At 37.7% G+C, this 26,670-nt stretch overlaps 5 protein-coding genes across 5 annotated transcripts in view; 3 read left to right on the top strand and 2 right to left on the bottom strand.

Moving 5' to 3' along the window:
* The window catches only part of LOC141813327 (guanine nucleotide exchange factor SPIKE 1), a 37,187-nt gene extending 25,522 nt beyond the window's left edge, over nucleotides 1-11,665 (bottom strand). Inside the window, exons 1-14 of the mRNA XM_074701269.1 lie at nucleotides 11,406-11,665; nucleotides 11,279-11,336; nucleotides 7,605-7,658; nucleotides 7,320-7,409; nucleotides 6,129-6,291; nucleotides 5,932-6,059; nucleotides 3,000-3,109; nucleotides 2,850-2,905; nucleotides 2,635-2,732; nucleotides 2,359-2,496; nucleotides 1,726-2,040; nucleotides 1,215-1,505; nucleotides 359-526; nucleotides 74-265 (exon numbers count right to left, since the gene is read on the bottom strand). Of these exons, the coding sequence (XP_074557370.1) occupies nucleotides 74-265; nucleotides 359-526; nucleotides 1,215-1,505; nucleotides 1,726-2,040; nucleotides 2,359-2,496; nucleotides 2,635-2,732; nucleotides 2,850-2,905; nucleotides 3,000-3,109; nucleotides 5,932-6,059; nucleotides 6,129-6,291; nucleotides 7,320-7,406 (1,746 nt within the window). The 5' untranslated portion in view covers nucleotides 7,407-7,409; nucleotides 7,605-7,658; nucleotides 11,279-11,336; nucleotides 11,406-11,665. The remainder of the gene's footprint in view (nucleotides 1-73; nucleotides 266-358; nucleotides 527-1,214; nucleotides 1,506-1,725; nucleotides 2,041-2,358; nucleotides 2,497-2,634; nucleotides 2,733-2,849; nucleotides 2,906-2,999; nucleotides 3,110-5,931; nucleotides 6,060-6,128; nucleotides 6,292-7,319; nucleotides 7,410-7,604; nucleotides 7,659-11,278; nucleotides 11,337-11,405) is intronic.
* A 2,184-nt stretch (nucleotides 11,666-13,849) lies between these two features.
* LOC141813946 (protein FANTASTIC FOUR 3-like) lies at nucleotides 13,850-15,061 on the top strand. Its single transcript, XM_074701952.1, has one exon. The coding sequence runs from the start codon at nucleotides 13,873-13,875 to the stop codon at nucleotides 14,461-14,463; it is 591 nt and encodes a 196-aa protein (XP_074558053.1). The 5' UTR covers nucleotides 13,850-13,872; the 3' UTR covers nucleotides 14,464-15,061.
* A 3,230-nt stretch (nucleotides 15,062-18,291) lies between these two features.
* LOC141812888 (protein GL2-INTERACTING REPRESSOR 1-like) lies at nucleotides 18,292-18,594 on the top strand. The gene has a single exon (XM_074700837.1). The coding sequence runs from the start codon at nucleotides 18,292-18,294 to the stop codon at nucleotides 18,592-18,594; it is 303 nt and encodes a 100-aa protein (XP_074556938.1).
* A 1,647-nt stretch (nucleotides 18,595-20,241) lies between these two features.
* On the top strand, nucleotides 20,242-23,678 carry LOC141813257 (transcription factor VIP1-like). The gene is made up of 4 exons (XM_074701192.1): nucleotides 20,242-20,888; nucleotides 21,453-21,585; nucleotides 22,983-23,067; nucleotides 23,347-23,678. Exons 1-4 carry the CDS (start codon nucleotides 20,344-20,346, stop codon nucleotides 23,595-23,597), a joined length of 1,014 nt encoding a protein of 337 aa, XP_074557293.1. The 5' UTR covers nucleotides 20,242-20,343; the 3' UTR covers nucleotides 23,598-23,678.
* A 175-nt stretch (nucleotides 23,679-23,853) lies between these two features.
* Nucleotides 23,854-25,081, bottom strand: LOC141813256 (E3 ubiquitin-protein ligase PUB23-like). The gene has a single exon (XM_074701191.1). The coding sequence runs from the start codon at nucleotides 25,079-25,081 to the stop codon at nucleotides 23,855-23,857; it is 1,227 nt and encodes a 408-aa protein (XP_074557292.1). The 3' UTR covers nucleotide 23,854.
* Nucleotides 25,082-26,670: the final 1,589 nt, after the last annotated feature.

Here is a 26,670-nt window from a genome sequence, read left to right as displayed (position 1 = left end):
GTTCCACACATATGGTTCAACAGAAATACAGAATCCACCTATGAAGCTAATCAAAAGCACAATTAGCACTTACAGGCTTGGGAGCTTCAAGTTTCATCAGAAGATCAACATGAAAAAAAGTAAACAAGAGATGGTGCTGGGGTGTCAAAATAGCAGGGAGGCAAAGTTTAACTTCATCATGGTAGCAAGCCATTCTAGCTCCAACTGCAATTTGTGTATGAGCATACTTTTCAAGAGTTTGACCTTGTTCCTTTGGAAACACAGCCTGAGTAACCAAACAACCAGAAACTCGACAGATTGAAGAATTCTAAATTGAAAGTGATAAACAAGAACCTAACCACTTCTCATTAACACAAACCTCTAATGGCTGCTTTTGGATGTCAGCATCATCCTTTCGCATTTCTATCCTTACGAACAAATTTCGTTTGCGGCCCAAGCTAACAGTTAAAGGATAAACATAAAGACAATGGAAAAGTTGTGAGAACGGCTCGCTTCTAGTCATCCTCCGAAAATCAAAAGCTTGAAACTGTCACGCACAAGAGTACATTTAATGCCATCTCGATAAAATCATGAGCTATAAAGATCAAAAAATTAGCAACATAAAACAAATGGGCTAATTAATCATGTATGTGCCCTAATCAACAAAACTTTCTTTGTACATGAAGTTCTGATAAGAGAGAGGTAACTAAACAGAAACAGGTTTGCACAATTTGCCTAGCAAGGATACAACAGAATATTTTTTAAAAAATTAATGATATATTGTTCTGCTGAATAATAGCTAGCAAGCAGAAATAGTAACAAATTTAATTTTCCAAAATAACAACTTGCAACCGAAAAAAAATAAACATGCAAAACAACTATAATAAGCTTACAGCTTGAAATAACTAAGATACACTTCCTATAAATTACTACATATCCGTGAAAGAATAATCTTATAAAGAGTGTTTTTTACCTAATAGAACAATCAGAATCTCGAACAGAGAATGTTCACAAGTGCCCACAGATAAAATTCAAGAGATGGCACAGAGAAGCCTTAAGAATCAGGAAGTGTAATGTTTTGTAAAAAAAATACGACAACAATAGTACCAAAGCGGCATCTCCAATTTAGAAACATTATGCTTGTAAGTGAACAAACAAAACTGCTGAACTTCAGGATGTGTTAAAGCAAGATTACAGATTGACTACTGATAAATAGCAGACAATATACTACTTACATCGTCACTAAAATCACGATGATCTTCTCCAGCTGGAATTGACACATTCCTACAAATATCTTTTCGATTAATGCCAATGAACTTCAAACTTCCACTCCTGGGGATATCAGGACCATTGCTATGCTGCTTTCCTAAAGAACTTTCAGTAAACCGATCACCAGCATCATTTGAGTCAATGATTATGCTTCCACCATCAGAGATATTATCCACATCAACGAGTGAAGTATGAAGCTTTTCAACCTCCAATTTCAATACACCTTTAACAGGCTTGTGTACCTTTCTTTTAGGATCCTAAAATTATACAAAAACGACAAGAAAAACTAAAGTCAGGAGCTTTCATTGAAACAAATTAATAACCATAGATCAACATCTGAATCCATCCAGCATATACACAAGAATATTGTTTATTTTCCTTTTATCAGCAGCATAAACATCTAAAAGGCATCATTATATGTACCAGCAAAAGATAACTAAAATTATCAGGACTCAGGAGTTTATGCAGACAAATCACCAGAAGTAAGTCTTCTGTATAACTCTCTTTGACTTTGTTTAAATTTGATATCTCCAAAATAACAGAACTTCCACTTGAATATTGAGCTTGTTTGCCATCCAAAGTGATTTTTGAAACATGTTCAGCAAAAGTATCTAGAGGGGTTGGGCCAGATACATTGGGAGTAAGAGGACTGCTAGGAGATACAGCACCACCAGCGGCAGCAACATTGTTGCTTTCAAACAATGGAAATATCGTCCATGCAAATGATTGTCGGCAAGGCATGATCCTTGACCAAACTTGGAGTTTTTGCTTTTCTCTCTCAGCCATATGAACCTGACATATGAGGTAGCTTACAAGTTAAAGTATCCAAAAATCTTCATGTGACACCAGTGCCAAAGTCCTTAATAAAGTAGAATAATTAGCATTGTGAGAAAACTGAAATTTAGCAGTGGCTTCTCTAGCACTAGTCTAATTTTTGTTATGGTTTGTTAATGACAATTTTAGAAATTTCAACACTTAATAAAAAACAAAAAAGAAAACAACTTTAGAAGATCAATTTTAACACAGTAGAGAGAAGTGTGTACCTATTTCAATTGTCTTCAAAATCTATGAAAAAACACCATCTAACAAAATTTTCAAATTTCAACTTACAGGTTCCTTATGAGAATAAACAGAAGTTGTAACTCCTCCTTCCTCGGTAGCTGTCTTCTCAAGTTGAATAAGCAGGCAAATTGACGCTGATGGGGTATCCAAGGAGAAAACAGCACGACGTAACAAAGAAGTGTTAACCTACAAAAATAGTTTTAGCAAAATAAAATATTCTTTTCAGAAAAAATGACCATTGTCATAATCAGAAAAAGAAACAACAACAAATATACATTTATGACTTCACTTAACCACTTATCAAATTAAACAAGCACATCTTACATCCTGTCCTTCAGTTGGCAAAACATGGAAGTGGAAGTCCTCAGACAATTTTTCTTTCCTGTCTCTGTTATATAAACAAATTGTGCCATAAAAAGGCTCTGCAAAAAGAATCCCCAAGGATCAGTAAACAACATAAATGGACTAAGGACTGGACATGGACTCAATAAGTACATCTGTACATTGGCATAAGGAACCCATCAATAAGATGCACTTACCAATCAGTCCAACTTGGAATGATAATGACAACACCTTCACAGTTATCTTCAATCCACTGGGATCGACAACACAGATTTAGCAAAACAACAGCCAAAAAATGAGAAACATTAATGCAGATTTTCTAATTTTGATACATTCTTAATGTGAACCTGGTATGGGTTGGTAGAGTTTCAGGAGTCCTTTGACCAACTATTAGTGATCTTTCATTTTCCCAGTCAAAAGCTGGTTCATAAGGTGGGAGTGGGCACTCACCAAAATGCTGGAAAACAAGTGAAGATGGTATTGACTAATGGAAAATCATAATCAAGATTAGCAAAACCAATAAAAAAAAAAGTAAATCGAGAAACATAAAAAAGGCATTAGTGCCCAATATCACTTCAAGGAGATGCAATAAAAAGATGGAAGTCTTGGGTGACATGATATCTGAAAGTTAAAAGGTCCAATCCTTAGAGGAAAAAATGCTAAAAACCAAAAAAACACAACGAACCATGTTACACTGTCCCAAAATAATTGTTCGCTTTGGCTATTTCTAATTTAGTAGCAACTAATGCACTAGGACACAACATGAGAAACTAGGGCTGTAAACGAGCCAAGCCAAGCCAAACTTTGTGTTCCAACTTGTTTGATAAGTAAACCAAGTCAAGCCAAGCCAAGACGAGCCTAAACTGAACCAAGTGGTTGAAACGGTTGTTCAAGCTTGGCTTGGTTTCTTTTTATGAGCTTGAGCTTAATTCAAGCTTGGCTTGACCTTGATTCAAGCTTGGCTTGAACTTGATTCAAGCTTGGCTTGAGCTTTCAACTTGAGCTTGTTTGATTGTTTAAAACTTTTACATTTTTAAGCTTAATTGGTTGGTTAGTGAGCTTGATATTGCAAGCTTGATTGTTTGTTTTGAGAGTTTGTTTGCCTATTTACGAGTTTGATAAGAGCTTTGCTAAAGAACATGGTTCATAAACTTTGTGGGTGGATATTGTTCACGAACAGTTCACAATTTTTTTTCGTTACAAGTTGAACACATATGAATTTGAATTTCTTCATTTAGTTTAATGAGTTGTTCGAGCTTATTCATTTAATTGACCTTGTGTATACTAATTCGAATACCAAGTTTGCTCACGTATGTTTGGTTCATTGATAGCCCTACGAGAAACTCTCTGGTCTTTTGTAATATGAGGAAGTGTAATTTACAACAATGCAAACTTTGAGACCAAGTGACACAATACTAACCATGACTTAGGTTTTCAAACTATATCTCACTCATGTTGTCAAAAGAAGCCAAAAGAGGAAACTAAGCAAACCAAACATCTTAAACTACTAATAGAACATATCAACTTAAAAATTTATGAATCACATGATTCCTTCTATAACTACTTATGACCTTAATGTCTTTCAACTAAATTAGCTTCTTTATTTGCTCTATAAACTAAACTCATAGCTCCACTTTGCATATGAGAGTCATTGATAATTGAATAGATTTTAAATCTTTATATCCCATTTATGAATTTGAATTTCCTCATTACATCTCATTTAAATGTATTCATATCCTTAATATCTATTTACTTAACTATATGTATAATGTTTGTTTATTTATCTTGTCAATTTATTTAAACACAAATTCAATTTTAAAATAGAGGAAAATGTTAATTTGTTGAGAGATATTCAAATTAACTTTGTCACAAGTTACGTGGACTCGTACTCACCAATGCCACATTCACGTACCAAGATTTCAACAAAGACATGGATAATATTCTCACCTTATAATAAAGTGTAGCCTGGAAAAAAAACTTAGATGTTTTTTATTCAATGAAAAGGGCAACTAAAAAGTAATAAGATAAAGTGAAAGAAAAAAAGAGAGGCAAAGTACATTGATTTCTTACTCATTGAAAGGGATGCCCAATGAAAAAAGAATAATGAAGAAATATTACTAAACAAAGTTAGTAAAGCAATTACTCTTTATGCTTGAAAACAGCATCCAAACAAGAATAGCTGACAATTTATGTAGAGTCAGCCTCTCCTCGGTAGGGGAAAATAATGCAAAATGGGAATTATTTGAATTAGAATTTAAATTTATAATTGAATTTAGTGATTATCTTAATTTAAGTATTGAAGTTGTATCTTTGAATTTGATTAGAGTTCAATGCATATCTTTAGCATAGTATGAGTTGTGATTCACAATCAATGATGTCTCTTTCCTAGTTTAGTTGATAATAAGTCTATAAAAGTAGAATCGTGTATATATTGAAGCTCTAATTAAAAAAATTTCTTCTTTAATAAACTTTGTATGAGGTTAATAGTTTTTTGCATGAGGTTTGTTTTCTCTTCTTAATAAAATTAATATCTTCACTTCATCAATTTCATCTAAATTTCTATATGGTTTGTGATTTCACTCTTGGTGTTACGTCAACGTCATTTGTTACCTTATGTATAGAATCATTTTATTTTATTATCACTTTCACCCATTTAAAGGGGAGCCTTGACACAATGGTAAAATTGCTGTCGAGTAACCTTATGGTCACGGATTCAAGTCACGGAAATATCTTCTTGCAATATAGGTTAAGGTCGTGTACAATAGATTCAATGTGCTCCAATCCTTCTCCGGGATCCCGCATTGGCAAGAGCTTCATGCACTGGGCTGCCCTTTTTACCACTTTGACCAATTTTATTTCGTTAATCCTATCTTACACAACCACAACCGGTCTGCTTTAACTATCCAATCTCAAAGCTAATACTGATTTTGACATCTATGGTGTTCATTACTCATCATAACAAGCTTACATCATGTTTCCAACTACATATAACTTGGATTCATGCAGGATATGGGTATTAAAAACTTTAGCTAGATGCATTGTTTTTATAAATTCAAGCTAGATTATTTTAAAACACCTATTTGGGCTACATAAGACAATTAATCAATGTGGTAAACATTAAGGTGTCAAATCTCTTTAAATTAGCATTTAGCTAACACTTTCATCCATTAACATCAATAATTATCAATTAACAAGAAAATAACACAAAAATATCCTTTCCAGAGAGAAATGGAGTATGTTTATTTAAACATAGATATAAGTCAAGCATTCAAAAGGTACCATGTCCTGACAATTAAAGGATGACTTATGTAAGATAATATCAGACATTTGTCTTCCTGAAGTACTGGGGACATCATCATAACTAGCATCTTCATTCTTGGAAATCCTTTCACTGGCAAGGCGCATCTCTGAAGAAGGATAAAATCACTGCAAATGAGGATTGACAAACTTATTTTGTTAACAAACATGTCACGTACCAGTTTCCATATCAGTGTCAGGTCCTTCAAATATTTGATTTTGAAAAGTGGGTGGTGCAATACTTTCATAGTGTCCATACTTGTTTTCATCCACCAGCCAATCAGCTTTGTAGCACTGAATCAACTCATTAAGATGTGGCCATTGATCCATATTTTCATTTAGCTGAAAGCAAAGAAAACAAGCTTTCTCAAATGACAACAGGATAGTGATACAAACAAAAAAATAATGTATGGAAACTTCAAGTTTATCATTACAGTTCAGGATTAAAAATTTAGTTTGTAACAAGAACTGGCAGATACCTAGAACTAAACATGTTGGCACACACAGATTGCTGGTATGTGATTTTAAAAAAATTTACAAGTAACACAAAGATAATATTATGGTTTTTATTATAGCATTGAACTATTGATGAAACTAGTTATGACAACCCATGTATAAAAAATACCTGAACCAAAAACACTTCAGCAACTGATTGAGACTAAATTCATCATTTTTAACATTCCCTAAGTTGGAGTATGAATATCCATAATTCCCAGGTTGCTACATAAAAACATAAATGCAATCCTTCTAAATAACTTGATAAATGGTAAATATATCAACAAGTTGACTATCAGGAGAACTGTACAGTGTGTTGATTGTCTTGGCTATAACAACATCTTGAACAAAGCGGCATCAACTTGCAATGCAAATAGTAACTTGATTATCACAATTCAATCTATGCCATCACACATGTTGTGCATGTCATAATTCTTTATTCTACTTTTGCAATAGAGTGTGCTACAAATAAGCTTTAGAGTATCATTATGCCAGGTAATCTTGGTTATTTAGAGCGATGTAACCTAAAAAATGATAGGTATTCAACAAGTCTACATGAATTTTAGTGCAATTAAGTCACTTGATTTTTGGCACAATTAAGTTATGCAAGGATGGACCACCATAACTATGTAGCAAATAGATATGAGATAGACTTGCATATAGACTACCTTAACTCTTTTAAAGAAATTCATACATAATCAAAGTATCAAGATAAAAAAAAAACAAGTTGACAAGCCTTCATACGAAATAAATATGAAAACAGTATATTATGGTACTGAATTAAACAGTTTAGTTCTGAATGTGCTGAATGCTAGAATCCCAAAAGCTTCTATCAGAAAATAATTAAATGAATACGATAAAAAGATCAGACTAACCAATGGTTCGAACTCTGGATTAGAAGCACACAGTTGGTGCTGTATCCTTCTAAACCGATAACCACTGCCTGATGTGTAATCTTCCATTATCTAGAAAAGTTTCTGAGAAATGTCATGACCAAAAATCAAATAGATAAATGTCAACCAATAAACAAAATCAAACATAAAATTCTACACCATCAATGTCACACCGCACTCAAGTTTGGTCCACCAAAAGGCAGACTTTGAGAGATGTGTCATCTGAAGTAATGTGAGAGCAAACAAACTTAACTACAAAAAACATACCTTAACCACTAATGAGAAATTGCATCCAAAGGTGCAGCCAAGTCGTTAGCCAACCTGTAATAGGAATAAAAAAGAAAGAAAGAAAGAAAAACAATATAGGAAATGAGTACAAATTTGTACATTGGCTAATAATGCATGAATTCAAATTCTCCAAAAATAATATCAATTAAGATTAAGAAGCCTTAAGTTGAAAACAATTTTAATATATCAACAATTACCAATCTTCAAGTTATCAACAATTAATCCACTTTAAGTTATCACCGATTACCATGCTTTAAGACATCAATTATCAGCTTCAGACTATCACCAGGTATCAATTTTAAGTTATTACCAACCATTAGCTTCAAACTATCACCAATTATATATCTTGCATTAGGTAAGCACTATAGTCATATCCACCAATCAAAAGTGCATCATATATACCTCCACGGATGCAATAGATATAAATGGATTGAAGCCCTCACTTCAGAGCCGTCTCAACTATTTTTGAGGCCCTAAGCAAAAAAATATTTAGACCTTTAATATTTTTTTTAAAAAATAATATTATTTTCTAAAAATAAATTTTTCTATAAAACTTAAGTTTCTAACATTTTGAGATGCAAAGTTATTAATTAAGAGATATTGTCGGATATCATCCATGCATTGGGAAAAAGAATTTATTTTTTATAAGATTTAGTATCTCAAGTACTGTTTTTAATTCTGGATTTATTATTCTTTTTTAAACTTTTAATTCTGAAAATAAATCTAAACCATCAATATCAGATAATATGTCATGTTTTAAAAATTTTCAAGATTTCAATATTTTTTTTTAGAAAAATCATCATCAAACAATTTTAACTTTTCTATGTCATATAAAAAACCAAAATTATTTTCATATATCTTAAACTGTTCAAATCTACTTTGAAGTGAAGAAATGGCATGATCAACAATATAATTGAAATAATTAATTTTAAAAGATTCTAAGGTGAAAATTTCACCTCATTAGTTTCATTCTCATCAAATTGTTTGTTTCTTCTAATTATACATTTTTCACAAAATTTTGATTCTATATTCATTTTATTTGCAATCTCTTTGGCAGAAATCACAGCAAATGTGAATATATTTTCTCTATAATCATTAAAAAAAGAAACAAAAGCTTAACAAATCTAATGCAATAACAATGTTTATATCTTTATATTGTAAAAATTTACTAACAGTATTAACTGCAAAATAATATATCATACCAAATAACCATACCTAATAAAAACTCAAAATTTTCAATCTCCTTTGTTGATAAAGGAATTGCTTCACTTATTGTTCTAGGATCATTACTAGTTTCTGTAAGTTTATATAATGCATCTTTTATTTGTGAAGCTTAATATTTTATTGCTTTAACACTTTCAAGACGACTTTCCCAACGTGCTTGTGACAATAATTTAAGAGTTAGATTAGAAACGTGGTCTTGTAAAATTTTCTATCTTTTTGTAGAAGAGTCGAATAGGTTTTAAAAATAAGGTATACAATTAAAAAGATCTGCAATAAATAAAATTAAAATAATCTAAAATTAAAAATGACTTTTTTAAAATAATCTAAAATTAAATGTGAATGTTTTTAAAAATATAAATATAAATAATATTAAAAATTAGGGGCCCCAATAAAATTGAGGCCCCTTGAGCCAGCACTACTTCACTTCATATGTGGCAAAACCCGGACACATGCTTATGGGCCAAACTCCACCAAGAATATGTCAATGGACCAAACTCCAAAGACCCAACATGCTTATGGGCTGAAATCCTAAATCACATGGCTTAGCTTTTAGGTTTCTATTTTCACGTTTATTTCTAACAATTTCATTATTTATCAAGTTAAACAATAATCTTTCATGAAAAGTCAATTTATACAAGCACGGATGCATCCAAAAGAATTATCAACTATGATTCAGTATGAAAGGTGAAGCAAGATAGTTTAAAAAGAAACTATCAAGAGAAGTCATGAAGAGAGAAAGATTTAAGCAACTTTTGAAAATATACCCTCCTAAATTTAACGTCTATTATATCCATTCCACATTATAACCTTAATGCTTCAAGATGGATTGAAACAATTCACCAACTATTCTTTCACATGAATTAGCTTCTTATTAATTCAGATTTACCTCCCATTATTTTAAATTCTCTTTCTAATGCCTATTTAGAAGAATAGAATAACTTTTTAAACGAAAAACAAGTTACACCCCCACAGTTTAATCATGCACAATGATGTCCTTAGAGAAGCAAGAATGAACACCAATGTGAATGAAGAGCTACCAATTCATCACTCTTTTACTCAAACAAGACGCCTTTAAAAACTTTTGGGTCTTAATCTACACTCGCATCAGAAAGATGTGGACAATGAATGATTGTCAAGCTCACCCTTGTCCATGACTAATAGATCTTGCTCTAGAGAGCCATCCTTGTAGAGAAAAGGCCAATGAGAGGAGAGGGGAATTGAGATATCTTTGCAATTGTGCCTCAAATTGAGAAGGGATAGCACAAGGCTAAAAACCATGAGTAAACATCCTCAAAATAACCCAAAGGTAAGAAACACCTGTGCACGAACATAAACACACACAAGAAGAAAAATTATATACTCAAATGGAGAGGACTGTCAATCTTAGATCAAACATCTTACATCTTGCAACCCAATGAATGAGAGATACACACTGACTAAGAAGAAAATATAATGGCTGCTGGGTGAGTAAAAGAAAGGAAACAAGGGAAAGCTCACAATGAAAAATTACTCACCTACTCCAGACCAGTGAAGGAAGAAGCTTGGATAGGAGTTGCTGCTATATCAGACATGAGAGGCTACTGAGATCAAGAGAAGGAACGCTATGTGAAGCTCACAAATAGGAAAAAGGCAATGTCTCCACATTATCTATGTTGGCTTGCAGAGTTACTGCTGGATCCCACCCGAGAGGATGCATAGATAGAAAGAAGATTTCGTCTGATGCTCAGAGAGTCACAGATAGGGAAAAAGGCAATATTTTTGCTTATATATCTTCTAGCTCATGAAAGGGAACAATAGAGGAAGGAAGGACTCATCTTGATCGATGGAGAGGAAGACCAATGGATCAATGGAGGCAGGTATCACAGACCTCATGTGAGAGAGATCTTGGGGGGTGCTCACAGAGAAGGGAATCTCCCAAATGGGGATCGCGGAGGGATGCTTGGGGTATGTAGCTTACAATGAGGTCCAGTTTATTTGGGAGGGGGTGTTGAACAACAAGGTCACCATAGGGTTATATTTCAACCGGATTGCTACGCGTGCAACTCGTGATACTATCAGAGCATAGTGTTCAGTGTACAGTGTGGTGGCCATAGTGTCACGCCACTAACCCCATTCAAATTTTTTTTTTAACAAATTCCTTGTTAAGCAGGGTGGATAAATCAGGACTTTGATCCTCATTCTTCAATGAGAAGCAATAGGAATTATCCCAATGCCATGATCCACAGTATATATCAACAAGTCCTACCAAAATGAAGTTTCCTTCCACGTTCGGAAGGTTTCACAGAAGCAAATGGCATCTGAAGCGATTTAAAATGCTTCAGATTCTAAAGAAATGCACAAACCAAGTGCTGCACCGTCATTTTGACAGCAACGAGAATGCAATATTGAATATTGTACCATTGAATTCGTAGGAGCGAAATAAACCGTACTATGATAGACCCAAGAGGGAAAGCAGGAAAGGCAGATCCATCGTGGCCCTAACCAGATCTGTCAAAACCAGTGAGAACCGAAGCGGAAACCAAAGATATCTTTGCTTTAAAAGAGAAACGCACATACCTTGAAGGTTTCCTCCTCCGCCGTTAGCCTCCGGTGGGCGCCGAGGCGTGTTTTCGTCGGGATCGAAATAAGAACATCAGCAGAAACGAGACAGAGCGAAAGAGAGGGAAGATTTCCAGCAGCAAGAGCTCCAGAACCGAGGAACAGCCAAGCGAGACCGAGGGTTGCAGATCGACGCAAGGGAGCCAGCCGGAGAAGAATGCGAGCAGCGAAAGCAAGAGGGGAGCAGGCGTCCTGTCGAAATAACAGTAATAATTGTCTACTAGTAGGAAGTGAGCTGTGATGTGAGCGAGCAGCCCCAACTTTGGAGTCTTAAAACTCACTGCATTATTGATATTTTTTATTTAACAATATGGAAAATGAGAACAACAGTAATGCCAGAAATAAAAATGAGTATTTTATGCTTCGACATGGTGCTGTGAGATATTCAATAAAAAAATTTAATAAAATCGGATCAATCATTTTAAACATTAATTAAATAATTTAAAAGATTAAATAATTGGGTTATACAAATAATAATAATAATAATAATATTTATTATTATTATGTTTTTAAAGAAGGAGAAGGTACTAATTGGTTAGATAGAAATAGATAAAGTATAGGGGAAAAGGAAAGGCTATTGAATTCTTAGCGTTTGGCGTGGCGTAGGCGTTCACGAGCGAAAATAGGATTTTAGGGCGATGGGCGACATGATAACTCTAGTCCCTATGGAAGTTGCAGAATGTTTTTATTTGCAGGTGCGGACGAGAAAGATTGGATTGCCCTTTTTCCTATTTCTTCTATTTATTATTAGAATTGTTAAACGGATAAACCTATGATTAGTTAAAAATTCATCATATATGACAAGATGAAAATAGAGTGACTCATTAATTTGATGATTTAAAAAATCTCTAATCCAATTCAACGTAAGACAGATTACGAATTAGATGAATCAATCCATCAAAAATTCATCATACGACAATCAATCAACGAGCCACTCAAAAAATAAAAAAATAAAATTTTTAAAATTTTAAATTTAGATTACAATTTAAATGAGTCAAATTAAAATTTTTAAACTTAGATTGTAATTTAGATAAATCCAGATCATTAGTATATTAAATTTTTTATTTTAATTTTAAATTTTAAAGAAAATAAATAAATTTTTTTAGTCGGCAAACTAACCCACGAGGGCCACTGCAGATCAATCCACCTTAATCTTCCATAAAATGAATTGATAAAATTTCAATCCAATCCACTTAAATTGTATGATGGGATAGATCAATCCGACAGCTCCAATCTAAATTAATGGCTCTATTTATTATTATAAAATAATAATCTGTCAGATTAAAAATTAAATCGATCTAGGCCCTGGGTATTTTTCAATCTTTTAAGTATTTAAGAATTCAATTTTAATTTTCACAAATTAATAAATAATTTTTTTATATAGACGGTTGATTTAAAAATATTTTTCAAAATTTTTTAATAATTCATCGTAAATACTTTTTAATTTATCTTTGCGGTCGCAAGCAAACCTCGTAACCATGAGCGACCTTCGCTGCCGCTGATGGCCTCACTCACGCCCACAAGGCGGCCGCGAACCAACCTTGAATTTAAAATTTTAAACTGGAATTGGACTCCCATAGAATTGTTGCATAAGTGATCAAATGCAATTTTTCAAATATTTATCCTTTCTCTTTTCAATTTTGTCTTCTCTGTCTCTACGAACCTTCAAATCTACTCTACTCTATTCACTCCTTTCCTCTGTTGAAAGCGAAAGCCAAATCCAGCCAAGAAAGAAAAGAGAACGCAAGAAATTTTCACAAGGATGGAAGGCACGCATGATTGAGCTGTCGTCCCACCATGCACCTCGAGCTAGCCTTTCCTTCAATCCAACTCTACCTAAAGGTCCCATGGTGGCTTCGTCGAGAGGCGCTAGCATAACAGACACGTATTTTTCATGTCGCTTCGAAGGAAAGATTAAAAAGCTCGTCGTTTGTGAACCATGAGGTGGACTCCTCGTGGAAGACAAAATGAAATCATGTTAGTTTTATGGACAATTTCCACGCAAATCCATTACCTGTCTTCAGTTCCACATGATGCCTCCTCGAGCAACATGAAATATCTAGGCGTTGCTCTGGTTTACCAATTTTAAAATAGAACTCTGATAAACCCTGTTTCTGTAGGTATCTGTTCTGTGTGTTTGATATACGAACTGATGTCCTGTTCTGTGCATGGACTGCTTGAGCGGCTGCTAGTCTTATGGATTATGGATTGAGTTGAAACATTTGGTTTCAACGTGCTCAATTACAGTAGAAAATGGAAACTTATCTGTGCAAAAACACTGCAGAAGAATCATTTATTAGTCGTCATCATGAAAACGAAATGCCGAAAATTCCACCACCACCACCCCTACAGCCTTATAACTTCCACTCGCACACTCTCTGCAGACCTCACAGCACCTTTCCTCAATAATTCTTCTTCTTCTCGGATGGCTGCATGGGGAGGCTTGGGCGCATTATTCGAGAATCCCAAGCCGAAGAACCCCACGCTCATCGAGTCCCTGTCCCCGTGGAACCAGATCATGCCCAAGAAACCACCAGAGGAAGCCGCCGGCTTCACCGAGATCTTCGGGGAGCTCCACTTCCAGGAGAAGCTCCAGCTCTGCACCGAAAGGCTTGGCTCCGAGAGCTCCGACAACGTCGATCGCCTGACGACCAAGGAACTGGAAGAGAGCAGTGGCAGCGGGCTTAACTCGAGGGAGAAGCCTAAAACTGAGGTTACTGCACACGAGTACAGGACCTGCTCTGCCGCGAGAGCGAGAACAGGAGTGTTCCCTCCCCCGCCAATATCCTCTGCGAGGAGGAGCGGCAAGTCATGGATCTACTTCAAGTCTTGCAGGGAGGATGGGAGGCTCGTTCTGAGGAAGGTCACCGCTCCCACTCAAGAACTCCTGCACGCGTCGCGCGGAGAAGGTCGCCTCAAGCTGCATCTCGTCTTGCCGGATGAGGCCACCCCCAAAGGAGGTGAAGAACACGAAGAGCAAGAGGAGACGACAGTGGAAGACACACCACCAATATGATACGTTATACGATACCTTCAATTAATCGTTCTAGAGGTGAATGATTTGCTCACAATAAAGACGCAATAGTGATACTAATTTCATCTCTTGACTTGGTGTAATATTTAATTATGTTTGCCTCATGAATAAGCAAGTTTCGATCTTGCCAAGAACTTATCCAGCGAATGATAACAAACTCAACTCGAAGTTGATCTTGTTTAGGAAAAACTTACAATCTGTTGATATGTCAAGGACTTTCCCTAGCCAAGCTTGAGCCAATCATCAGTAGCTTGGCTCTTCAATCCTGGATTAATCTGTCCGTCGACAGAGGTCGACTTTTAAGCTTTTTAGATCCTTCGATCTCCAACCACGAGTGGTGGCATACACTCGCTGAAGATTTTGGCACACATTCCAGATTTTGCTGGCGGAAAGAGCACACAAAATCCTGATAAAAGGCAGAAAGAAAGAGGAGGAACTTTGGGGGTGACTGAAGAAAAGGCATGCAGTAGTGGACAGTGGGGAACAAAGTGACTGATGAAAGACTGTAAAGGGGATTCCCTTATCGAGAATCACTTTTCTTGATTGATATTTCTTATTCTGTTTCATAAATTTGAGTGTAGTGAAAATAATAGCAGTTTTCAAAGCTTTCTGTGAATATAATAAGCCAGGATAAGTTAGATCGTTTGGCTTTGCTATATATTAGTTTCTTCTTTGAATCCCTTCTAACGAATCCCTGCTGAAACATGATATCATCGTCTTCCTCGTGGTCTTAATTTGAGAATCTAACAATTGGCTTCATCATTAATTAGTTGTTTCTGTTCTGACCAAATATCGCAGATGGTTAAGTCATCAATCAACGAATAATCCGCCGTGTACGATCTCTTAAATGCATGAGCTAAAACGTGGGAGACGATGAAGACTTGAAACACATTTACTAAGGAGAGATTATACTAGTGCAAACTTCGAAGTGTGTTAGACTTTTTATAACCCGCCAAACCACTCCGCTTAAGTTAGGATTCTAATTCGGTTTTTGAGAAAAATAATGAAATATGGATAAAAAAGAAGATAATACTACTAGAGTTTTCAGGGTCAAACTTCGAATAAAGTTGTGTGTTGGACTTTTTATAACCCGCTAGATGGGTGCACCAGGCGGCGGCGGTGCTGGTTCTTCTGGCGGCGGCGGCGGCGGCGGCGGCGGCGGCGGCGGCGGCGGCGGCGGCGGCGCTGGTTCTTCTGTATCTCCACATCAGATGAGATAACGTCTTATAGTACCTTGTAAGGGGACCAGATCTGGTTTATGGTTGTTTTCTTTTTAATCAATTTTTTTTTAAAAAAATCGAACTTCCGAAATTATGTGCAATTCGATTTAATCGAATTTTTGCTCACCCCTACTTGAGTCTGATAGTTGTTTTCTTTTGACTTTATGTGCAGAAAAAGGAGTATCAGGTTTGACAATCTCATAATCGCCTATGCATTATTGGACTGCCGTGTGTCAATGGAAATATTCGTGTTCCCCTTTAGTAGGTCATATAAAATAGTGATTTACAAAAGACCTAAAAGTGGAGCCTAGGATGGAGTCAGCCAAGATAGAGGGGCCAAGACATGATTTAGGGCCGAGATGACCAAGATAAGACTCAAGACCGAGATACGAGGCTGAGATGACTGAGACGAGATGACTTTGGGGGCCCAAGTGGGGTTCTGGACTTAGCCCCACTAATCAATCCGAAGTACGGTTTAAACCAGATGTGACAGCTATCTCACTATGGTGGGATCATCTCTCTCAGGTTTGTGTTGACTCATCTCACCAAATCAGCTTAGACCATGACTTTCGCTTGACTCTTGACCTTTATCCCAAAAGGAGCCACGTCATCGACGACAACCATATTAGTTTCTAAAAATAATATATATATATATAGTTTCTATTTTCTTCACCAATTGTGAACTTTTTAGTAGTTACATGAGAATGAACACCTGTGCATGTTTGAATTAGCATTTGTGGATGAAAATTATGATCAATCTAAAAAATCTCAATTATGAAAACAATTATTAGGATTGATGGTCGATTTGAATATGGCTCGACACTGGTTATAGAGGGAGAAGAGGATACTTAAAATTAAAGCTTGTTTGTGAATTCAAAGACAAATTCAATCTTAAGTCCCTATAGAGTGCTTGTGTGCATTTAGTTGTTTTTGTCGAATATAAATAAAATGGAAATAATAATTAAAATAAATAATAATAATGCTAACACACGATTCTACAATGTATATTAATGTGCTCGATATGTTACTCTTGCAAAGCCTGCAGTACTTAACCACTTCTTTACAATAATTAATAAGGTAAATCTTTTATAATTGGACCTAAGAGACTTACAATAAGAGAACAATGATAAAATGTTATTAAAGTAAAGAAAGGATGCACCACAATTCGTCGCCAATTGGCGACAAATGCAAATTCGTCGCCAATTATACTGTTCGTCGCCAATTGGCGACGAACACAATGATTCGTCGCCAATTGACAACGAACACTAAATTTGTCATCAATTGGCGATGAATCGCAGTTCATCGCCAATTGGCAACGAATCGCCAATTCGTCGCCAATTTTACGACGAATTAGTTGTTTCGTCGCAAAAATTTACGACAAATAGAAAGTTTTCGTCGTAGAAAATTGACGACAAGTTTATAGCAACGAAAATTCGTTGGAAATCTATTTGCGACGATTTTTTTTAGAAAATTCATCGCAGAATTCGTCGCCAATTGCTGTGTTTTTTTTGTAGTGTGCTAAGATATCAAGTTAATACCTTTAACCGCATGAGTTTAGAGATTTTTGAACTCTCTGTGTTGAGCAAAATCCCTCGTGATTTACCTCCTTTTCAGATTGTGTGAGATAGTATTGTCGATGCTACCAAATTGAGGGTTATCATCTTTTATTGCAATTAGAGATCTTTGAGTACTGTTAAGTGATTAAAGCTCACTTTCAGTCTACCCTAAACATGAAGATGGACACTAATTAGGGTTTTATACTAATTCAAGTCCCATTAATTGAGTATAATTAATTGACTACTTAATTCAGTAATATAATCGTCGGTGGACTTTGTGCCATAATGGCCACAATAAAGCCCGCTGCAGGAAACTCGCATTTACGCCCGATGATATAAATACTTCAATTAATTATTCAAGTTCCCTTCACTTCCTAACCCTAATTTCAATGGTATTGATCGCTGTGTCAATTAACGTTTGCGATTAATAGCTGCAATTGAGAAAATCGAGACCGTTGAAAATTTGAAGGGCTCTCAATCAATGCCCATTAAGGAACAATGATTCCTCCCACAATTAAAGCCTTAAAAACCATTTTAAATGTGGGTTTTCTCTTCATGGACAATAAATCTTTATTTATTTTTTTAATTTGAATTCCTGACCGGGTCAGTAAATACTGGAATCTTGCACATTTATGTTCTTCTCCCTCCAGATCTTCAGCTCCAAGATAAGAACAGCAATGATGGGAATTCAAAGGATCGAGACAAGAAGAAGAGGGATGAGGAAACGACGACGAGGACGACAACAATTGATTGTCGACAGTTTTTTTTTTCTCTTCTCGAAAAGCTGAGAATTGAGATTTATTCTGGGGAAATTGATCATTAATTATTTTGTTTTTATTTACAATGAATGACGAGAAGCCATCAAGGCTAGGAATTTGCTTATAAAATGGCATTGCAGGCGTACTCTCCAGTCTCCATCCATCGCTTAGCTTCTCTGCCTGACGACTTACAAGGTTTGTGTTCTCCTCGCGTTCTTCTGAGTTTCTTTCTTTCTTTTTTTTTTTAAATAATTGTTGTGAATTTGTTGGCGATAGATGAGCGGGCGCGGTGGACGAAGGGTGGATTTGAAGCTGAACGTGTCGGCGGCTGAGACGTCGCGGCGGCAGATGGCGGCGGAGTCTCCTCGGCGGCGGTCGCCGTCGTCGGAGCCGAGCTCGTGCGTGTCGTCGGAGTCGGAGAGTCCGGGGGCGGCGGCGGCCATGGTGCTGGCGGCGTGCCCGCGGTGCCTGATGTACGTGATGCTGTCGGAGGACGACGAGCCCAAGTGCCCGAAGTGCAACCGCGACGTGCTCCTCGACTTCCTCGCCGGCAGCAGCGCGGCAAAGGAGGCCAACTAGCTAACGTACGCAGTTAACGGAGACCGGAATCTGATCGCAACGCCGCCTCGTCGATCTTCTTCTTAATTAACTAGCTGAGTTGCTTGATCTCGCAGCTTTAGGAGTAGTTCTCAGTTTCTGTCTTTCCCCTCCGTGTTTTTCGTTTGACAACAGTAACTCAAACGTTCAGTTTGAGAATATTGAGGGGGCGTTGTGTAAAAGATTTTTATTTTATTCTCATATAATTAAACAAATATTAACCGGAGGCTATTTTAATCCTTTTCTGCAGAAAAAAATAAAATAAAATAAAAAGTTACATTTGATCCGATAATATTTTTTTCGATTTTATTCAAATTCAAATCCTATAAATTTATTTCATAATAATCAATTTAATTATATTTTAGAGATTATTTTAATCATTCTTTTATGTTTCTAAAAAAATAAAATTCATCACTCCAGCGGTTTTATACGATCGCACCACGACTATTTATGAGAAGATAAATCAAAAAACTGTAATTAGTCACGACGAAAAAAAATATTGTCTCTTCAGAGACCTCCGATAAAATTTTAATCTTTATCTTCTGCAAGTCTGCTCCGTCATAACCAACTAATTATGCCTCAAGGACAATTTTAATCCTTCTCTTCTTATGCAAAAAGGTGAAATCTGCCACCTTAGCGGCCCCACACAATCGACCCTACGATCATCTGTAAGGAGGTAAATCGAGAATTGGTCACGACGGAGGGTATTGCCTAACTTCGTCAGGATTCAAATTCTTACCCTCTTCTGCAATTCTGCTGTATCGTACTCAGTTATACCTGTGGGCAATCCTTCTTTTTTGCAAAAGATGGAATCCGCCACCTTTAGCGGCTCCACGACCATTTATGAGGAGGTAAATCGAAAAACTGCAGTTGGTCACGACGCAGGAGGGGATTGCCTGGCTTCGCCAGGATTCAAACCCTTGCCCTCTTCTGTGGCTATGCTCCGGATATTTCTCAATTCATATAAGACTAGTGCACAAAATATAAACATTCCTTTCTTATTTTAATTTACTTACTAAAAACACAAAACCCCCTAAATGTTAGTTTTAAAAATGCCCACGTTTTTACTTCATTTTATATTATTATTATTATTATTATTATTATTATTATTAAATAATAAACCCAAATCACATAGGCCCTGAGTCGAGGGGCCCGCCCTGACCAATTTGGGCCCATTCGGTGCCGACCGGCGACAGATTTGGGCCCATCCAACAAGTGCATTTACAAATCTACCCCTAAATCCCTACCCTCGGATAGAACGCAGCCTACGAACATCTGCTTAGGACGCTTTCCGTAGACATCGATATAATACAGAGCAGTGACATGAAACTTTGTCAGACATGCTTGGCGGATCCTCTCCAACACTGCACAGTTCGTTTATCAGAGTTCATATCTGTGGATCCGGCAAGATCGACGGTTGGACTGCATTTACTTGGAGCTACTTCTACATAACTCTTGGATGGAATCCATAGAATTCCTGATCCGAAAACGAAGTCTGATCGATCACCGTCCGCTCACCATCAACTATACCTTTCCTGACAAGAAGCAGGCCACGCAAAACGAACCTCCATGTAACTTCACCGCGTTCTCTCGGGTAGGAAATTGGGTACGTTTGGTGCATGCTTTTCACCTGATGCCGTTTTCACATTTGTCGTCGCCCTGTTCGAAGTAGACTACATCGCCACAGGTTGCGCCGCCACCGCTAAACCTATCCTGCTGAATCCGCCGGCGATGGAACCGCCCGGCCTCCAGCCGCTGACTAACTCCCGCTTCGGGGAGATACCTCTCCCCAACCATCCTCGCGGAAGCGGCGGTGGCGTCGGCCACCGCCGCTCCCACTCGGAGACCTTCGTCCGCCTCCCCGGCGATCTTCTACTCGATTCCGATCCGGACTTCGAGATCCCTGACATCGACTTCTCCTCGTTCTCGGACGACACAGTGTCCGGGGACAGCGGGGCTCCCTTGGCCGCCAGGCCGGACCCGCCGGTTGCGACAGAGGCGTGCCTGAGACCTGTTCCCGGGGTACACTTCAGGAGTCAATCGTTCGACACCGCCTTCTTTGAGGGGATGTCATTTCAGGAACCACCGTCTGGTGGCAGCGGTGCTGCTGCAGGATTGGCGCAGAGGGGGCACCACCGCCGGAGCGGGTCCATGGATGGCGCGACTTCTCCGTTCGAGGGGGAGTCAGCGCCGCCATTCTCGGATTTCGCGAAGAAGGCCGTGCTTTCAGATAAGCTCTCCGAACTAGCTCGGATTGATCCCAAGAGAGCAAAAAGGCCAGTTTTTGTCCTCTCGCCTCAAACTCAGATTTTTTTCACGCTCTCTTTCACGGCAAAGTTAAATTGAAGAAGACGAAGACGACAATGAAAACTTACAGTTTAGGAATTCTTATCTTCTCTGTTGACACTAATTGAATTCTATGAAAAACTCTCTTTGGTTGAATTCTAAAGAGTGAAAATCTTCTTCTTCTTCTTTTTTAATCTTATCAGTTCGTTGGGTCATTTGTGACTTCCGAATTTACGCTTGATTTCCAGAGATTCTCTGAATGAATTTGTTCTTTTGTTCTCCAAGCGTGGTGCAAGAGATTCTGGTCTTAGTTTAATAAACATAGAACTCATGTGTATACGTTGAAGGATCAGAAACTGGTAGGGAATGTAATTGTTTCCTCTCTAGTGCTGACATGAAACACTAACACTTAAACTTCGTTTTGGTTCAAATCCTTTAGTCATGAGCATTGAAGACTTTTTTTTCGCTCCTATGCGTTGCTAGACAAAAAAGGAATGCTTGTCTATTGAAAATCTCTTGAATTTTGATATGTTTCTGGCCCATTTGTAATACAGGATTCTCGCTAATAGACAATCTGCTGCTCGTTCAAAGGAGAGGAAGGTTCGCTATACAAGTGAACTTGAGCAGAAGATTCAAACACTTCAGACGGAGGCAACCTCTCTTTCTGCACAGCTTACACTTTTGCAGGTAGGAGATAACTATTCATTTCATAAATTCATATGGTGATTTTTTTTTGTTTGAGGAAGGAATTCATTGTCAGTTGATGTTAGGTTTTCTTTGTGCCTTCAAAAGATTTGCAACTTGGAATCTTTCATTACACTGTGGATTTAGTATGGTTTGGGAGATAATTTTGGAAGCTGGGATGGCTGTCACACTAATGTATTTTTTCCCAAGTGGTTAAGGTAAAAGATAGACTAGAACTTTTTAAGAGGGCATCAAAATTTCCTCAGAAAGTCCTCTTCAACACTTAATCACGAAGCTGAATCAACTAAAGTTACCTAGATATTCACTATATAAAGTAGGTAATCTTCCTCTAGATTATAGAATATCGAAAGAAAGTTTTACTATCTGAGGATTGTTATATTGTGTAATGAAGCACAACTAATTTGGCTAGGGAAGCAATTTGTGTCTTCATGGTCATATCAGTATCCATGTGTTTACTAACATGAAGAAACATGACAAGCCTCAAACTGGTATACAACTAGTAATCACGTTAGATATCCTAATACATATTAAATGGATACCATGAAAATATCATTGTGGTTATAGTACCATGAAATATTTAATGCAAAGAAAGAAATGGATACTGCAAAAATTATAATAAAATTGGAGAATAATTCAAGATTGACACATCTTTAATTACAGGAACAACAATTGGAGAACTTTTCAAGATTAATGCATCTTTAATTTAATTTTAAACAATGACTTTTGTTGTTTTGTAAATTTTCTGATTGTTTAGTAATTTACTGTTGTCAATTTCTTCTTCTTTTGGTAAATAACTAAGGGATAATTGTATTCTCAATTTTGGCCTAACATGTTTCTTTGTTTTAGATCATCTATTTTCTAGTTTGTATTAGGATTGGGGATTTATCAAAGAAGTTCCAACTCCATGTGTTTTCCACTTGATGTTCTCTATGTGAGGGTTATTTGTTAACATCAAATGATATCAAAGCCAAAATCTAGTTCAGTTTGGTACTTCTTTCTCTCTTTACTGACACTTTTGCATTCATCCCTCGTTTGTTATCTCGTCCACCTTCAGCCACCATGTCGTCATCACCATAACCACAATTACATCACTTGCAGTCTACCATCAACGATCTCTCCTCGATTGCCTCTATACAAATTGAGCAAGAGGCACCCACTTTTCTTCCTCCTTCTGGAGAGCAACCACCCCTTTTGGCCCTTACTCTTTTCACGGACAACAACATTGGCAGCTTGGATCCACAATCTTTGAGTTTGACCACAAGAACAGAAACATATGTTCTTCTGTGTTCTTTGAAAGAGCAATAATCCATGTTTATATATATATATATATCCTTCGTGTCTGGAATGAATGATAGAAGTTCATCCTGTTAATGATCCAGAGAGACAGTACTGGTTTGACTGCTGAGAACAGAGAACTCAAGCTGAGATTGCAGGCTATGGAGCAACATTCTAAACTTCGAGAGGGTAAGTGTTTTTTCCTTTTAAAAGTTCACTTATAGTCTCATTTACTGGGCTATGTTCTTAGATAATTCCTCTTACGTTCTGTATCTTTTTGTCATACGGCTCCAATTATTTATCCACGACAATATGATTACTAAGTGCTTCTTGTGATCTGTTTATTGTCTTCTCTGGATCATACTACTCTTTAGTTTGTTTCCAGCTCCAAATCCTTTAAAGAAACTAATTTCAAAGAAGTTCAAAGATTCACTTATCAGAAAAAAAAAACATTTTTGGTCTGTACAGCTCTCAACGAAGCATTACGAGAAGAAATCCAGCGGCTGAAGCAACAGATCGGAGAAGTTCCAAAAGCAAATGGAAATCGTTTTAGATTCACAAGTCAGCAGCTCGCACCAAACTATTCTGCTCACCGCGGAGAGTTGCCTCTCCAAAGTACTAATCTTGTTCAGCATGTTCATGCGTCTCAGTCTCAAGTTTCTTCAACAGACCAACAGCTGAGTGAGCAAAGTTTGATGGATCTAATGGACTTGATCTGAGAGCTGCCACAATCCCCCTGTCATAGCGTCTGCCATGAGAGGATGCATAGCAAATCTGTATTCATCGTAAAACTTGGAGTGTTGGTGCATGTTTGGGAACTCAGTGATGAAAACAATAGTGTGTACGCAATGATTTCAACAAAGGGAGTTTAACACGCGGTGTCTTTCTAATGCGAAAGAGATTGTTATGAGAAATAAGAATATAGATAGAATCAATTGATCATACAATTTGTTGTTCTTCTCAAAAACAGAATGAATTAACGAATTAGGGTGGTTTGATCACGTAGACATGGACGACAAGGGGAATCCTTCCAAACTGCTGAATGCAACCTCAGCAGCCACCTCGCCTTCTCCTTCACTGCGCTGCTGCACTCGGCCTGCAGCACCAAGCAGAGCTTCTCCACCGCCCCCACGCTCACCATCTCCTCCAACACCTCTCTCGTCGCCGAGCTCCAGCACACCGCCGCCAGCACCCTCACTGCCTCCTCGTCCGCCGCCGCCGACACCCGCAGAATCCTCTTCGCCACCACCCCGATCCCCGCCGCGTGCCCCACCAGCTCAGCCCTCCCCTCCGCGCACGAGCAGAGCATTCTCAGAACTCCGAGGTTTATCTCTGTCGTCCGCTTGTCCGGCGAAGACAGTTCCAGTTCCACCACCTCCCTCACCCCGCCGGCTTCCACTATCTTCAGCCGGTTCCTCCCCCGCGCGCAAGCTCGGAGCAGGACCTGCAGCGCCGCCTTGGTCACCTGCGGCGAGATCCGATCTCGAATTACTCCCAGCATGGATCGGAAAAACTCTGTATTTAGTTGCTCCAGAAGTCGCGCACTTGCCGCCTCCATCAAGGCCTTCGCAACCAGAGTCGCCGTCGATTTCATCTCTCTGTCTTCTCCAGCCAAGACTTGCGTGATCAAGTCCACGATGGAAAGGCAGTCATCGCCGTCGACGATCGGCTTCAAGTCATCCTGAGGCACTCGGAGCGACTGAAAAAGAAGGTTCAGAGAGAGATCGACCTCGACTCGATCGAGGCCGACTCCGAACGAAGCGATTAATTTGATTAGTATTTGCGGGACGCCGGACTGGACCAACCGCCGGCGGATGGATTCATTATTCTCGCACCCGAGCGCGGTGAGAAGGTGGAGCGATCGGAGCTGGAGCCGGGGAACGAAGAGACCGCGGACGAGGTCCTGGATCTCGAGGCACCTATCGTCGGCGGCGTCGCACCAGGATTGGATGAGCCGGCGGAGGGTGTGGTTGGGAGTGAGCAACGTCCGGTCGTCGGAAAGCGGCTGCTTAGTGACGGGGCAGATGAGATTCCAGTCGACTAAAAGCCACCGCTCGATGCTGGCGCGGTCGTAGGTAATGCCGGTGATGGTGGTGACGGGGTCCTTCATGATCTGAAGCGATATGGGGCAGATGAAGTGCTGGGGGACCTCGCCGGAGTCCATAGAACCCGGCCGGTGAAATAACTGCCGCTGCGTGTGCATGCAGAAGCGGGGGAGGAGATCGATTTATACGTGCGTTGTGGAACCGTAAAGATAGTGTTAATTCCTTTGACTTTTGTTACCAAAAAAAGTCAACTAAGAAATCTACGTGATTACTTAACCTTCTCCCCTGCCGGTGGCCATTAATGCATGTTCACAAACAGCGAGCTTCCACGCATTCCCATTCACCACGGAACATCCTTAATTCCATTGTTCATTAACATTCAACTTTGACAAAATCTGTCAGAAACTTAGATCCTTAAGAAACCTTCCTTCCCAGCGGTGGCGCATGTGTTAAACGAACGGATCGGCGCCGTTTTATGATTTCAAAGGACGTGACGTGTTTCTCCAGCCTTGACTTTGACTGGTCAAAGTCTGCCTTATCCTCTTTCCGCGGAACTGGCAATCTTAGTTGGATTCTCCTTGCGTCGGCAGAAGAGTCTTTTTTTAATAAATGACCGACGGAGCAAGTTAAGCCGGTCTCCCGCTGCTATAAATTAATGCATGCAGGAGTGTGAAATGAGATCACCCTGTTTCTCACTCATAGACGGGAAGTGCTTCATGTGTACAGGGAAACCGGTTAATGCGGCGATGAATTTTGAAAAAGGGGGAAAATATATATTAAAAAGGTACTTTATTTTTTTTAAAAAGACATCCTATTTTATTTTTTTTAATTATAATATTCATTTTCATTATTCGTATATTTATCCTATACGCTTTATCTAAATTGAGAATCGATTGGATGCATTGTGGTAATTATAAAATAGTAATTGAGAATCGATTGGATACAAGTAATGAATTTCAGGCATCCCATACAAGGAAAAAAAGTATAAACAAAGTATTCTTTTCAACAAAAGAGGTTTAAAGATTTTTTGTTGATATATATATATACATTTTACCAACTTGATGTTAAGAATTCATTTCGTATAATTGAACCTTTTTAAACTGTTTGTAACCAGTTAGATAATCAATGAAACCATGTATGAAGGTTTAAAACTGGATTTCTTGAGTTGATAAGCATGAGATGAAAATTATGAGATGAAGAACATATATGTTCTATAAATACAATTTTCTTAAGATGACCATGAAGGAAATTGATTTCTTAATAAACTTTTTCTACTCTTTGATGGTTCCACATTAATTCATATTTATGTATATTTGAGTTAACATTTATATAATTCCATCTATGAACTCAATTCATATATATACGAGCCAAAATTTCAATCCAATGATACTAGATCAATCTTTCATTAGACATTAATTTTTTATTCACTTGAGAAATTAAGATTATTTTACATCTTTCATCATGATCTATTCCTAAAATATAGATGTTATTAGAATTTTATCTTAATCTACAAGATGCACAAACACAATGAGATTCTTAACAAAAGAATAATTTTATTTATTTAAAATTTAATTGTACAATCAAACAATGATGTAGCAGTTTTCTAATTGAACTTCTCTGAAATCCAAGTTCTTCTTCTCTTCGATTATTTCAATCAAAACCAAGTTACCAGAGGTTCGTTGATTCAGTTCTTCTCTGAAAAATATAATTTATTTTTGGAATTAACGATGGCCTTCCTGATAAATAG

Source organism: Curcuma longa, chromosome 20 (assembly GCF_044706935.1).
Source record: "Curcuma longa cultivar G26 ecotype Majalengka, Jawa Barat chromosome 20, ITB_CL_G26_1.1, whole genome shotgun sequence".
Lineage (NCBI taxonomy): Eukaryota > Viridiplantae > Streptophyta > Magnoliopsida > Zingiberales > Zingiberaceae > Curcuma > Curcuma longa.
Note: the sequence above shows the minus strand (reverse complement) of the source record. Positions and strands in the feature narration are given on the sequence as shown.

Coding starts and splice junctions, on each gene's coding strand:
- LOC141812888 (XM_074700837.1), top strand. CDS start 18,292: ATGAGCGGGCGCGGTGGACGAAGGGTGGATTTGAAGCTGAACGTGTCG.
- LOC141813256 (XM_074701191.1), bottom strand. CDS start 25,081: ATGCACACGCAGCGGCAGTTATTTCACCGGCCGGGTTCTATGGACTCC.
- LOC141813257 (XM_074701192.1), top strand. CDS start 20,344: ATGGAACCGCCCGGCCTCCAGCCGCTGACTAACTCCCGCTTCGGGGAG. Junction 20,889..21,452: donor GATCCCAAGAGAGCAAAAAG/GCCAGTTTTTGT, acceptor TTTGTAATACAG/GATTCTCGCTAATAGACAAT. Junction 21,586..22,982: donor CACAGCTTACACTTTTGCAG/GTAGGAGATAAC, acceptor TTAATGATCCAG/AGAGACAGTACTGGTTTGAC.
- LOC141813946 (XM_074701952.1), top strand. CDS start 13,873: ATGGCTGCATGGGGAGGCTTGGGCGCATTATTCGAGAATCCCAAGCCG.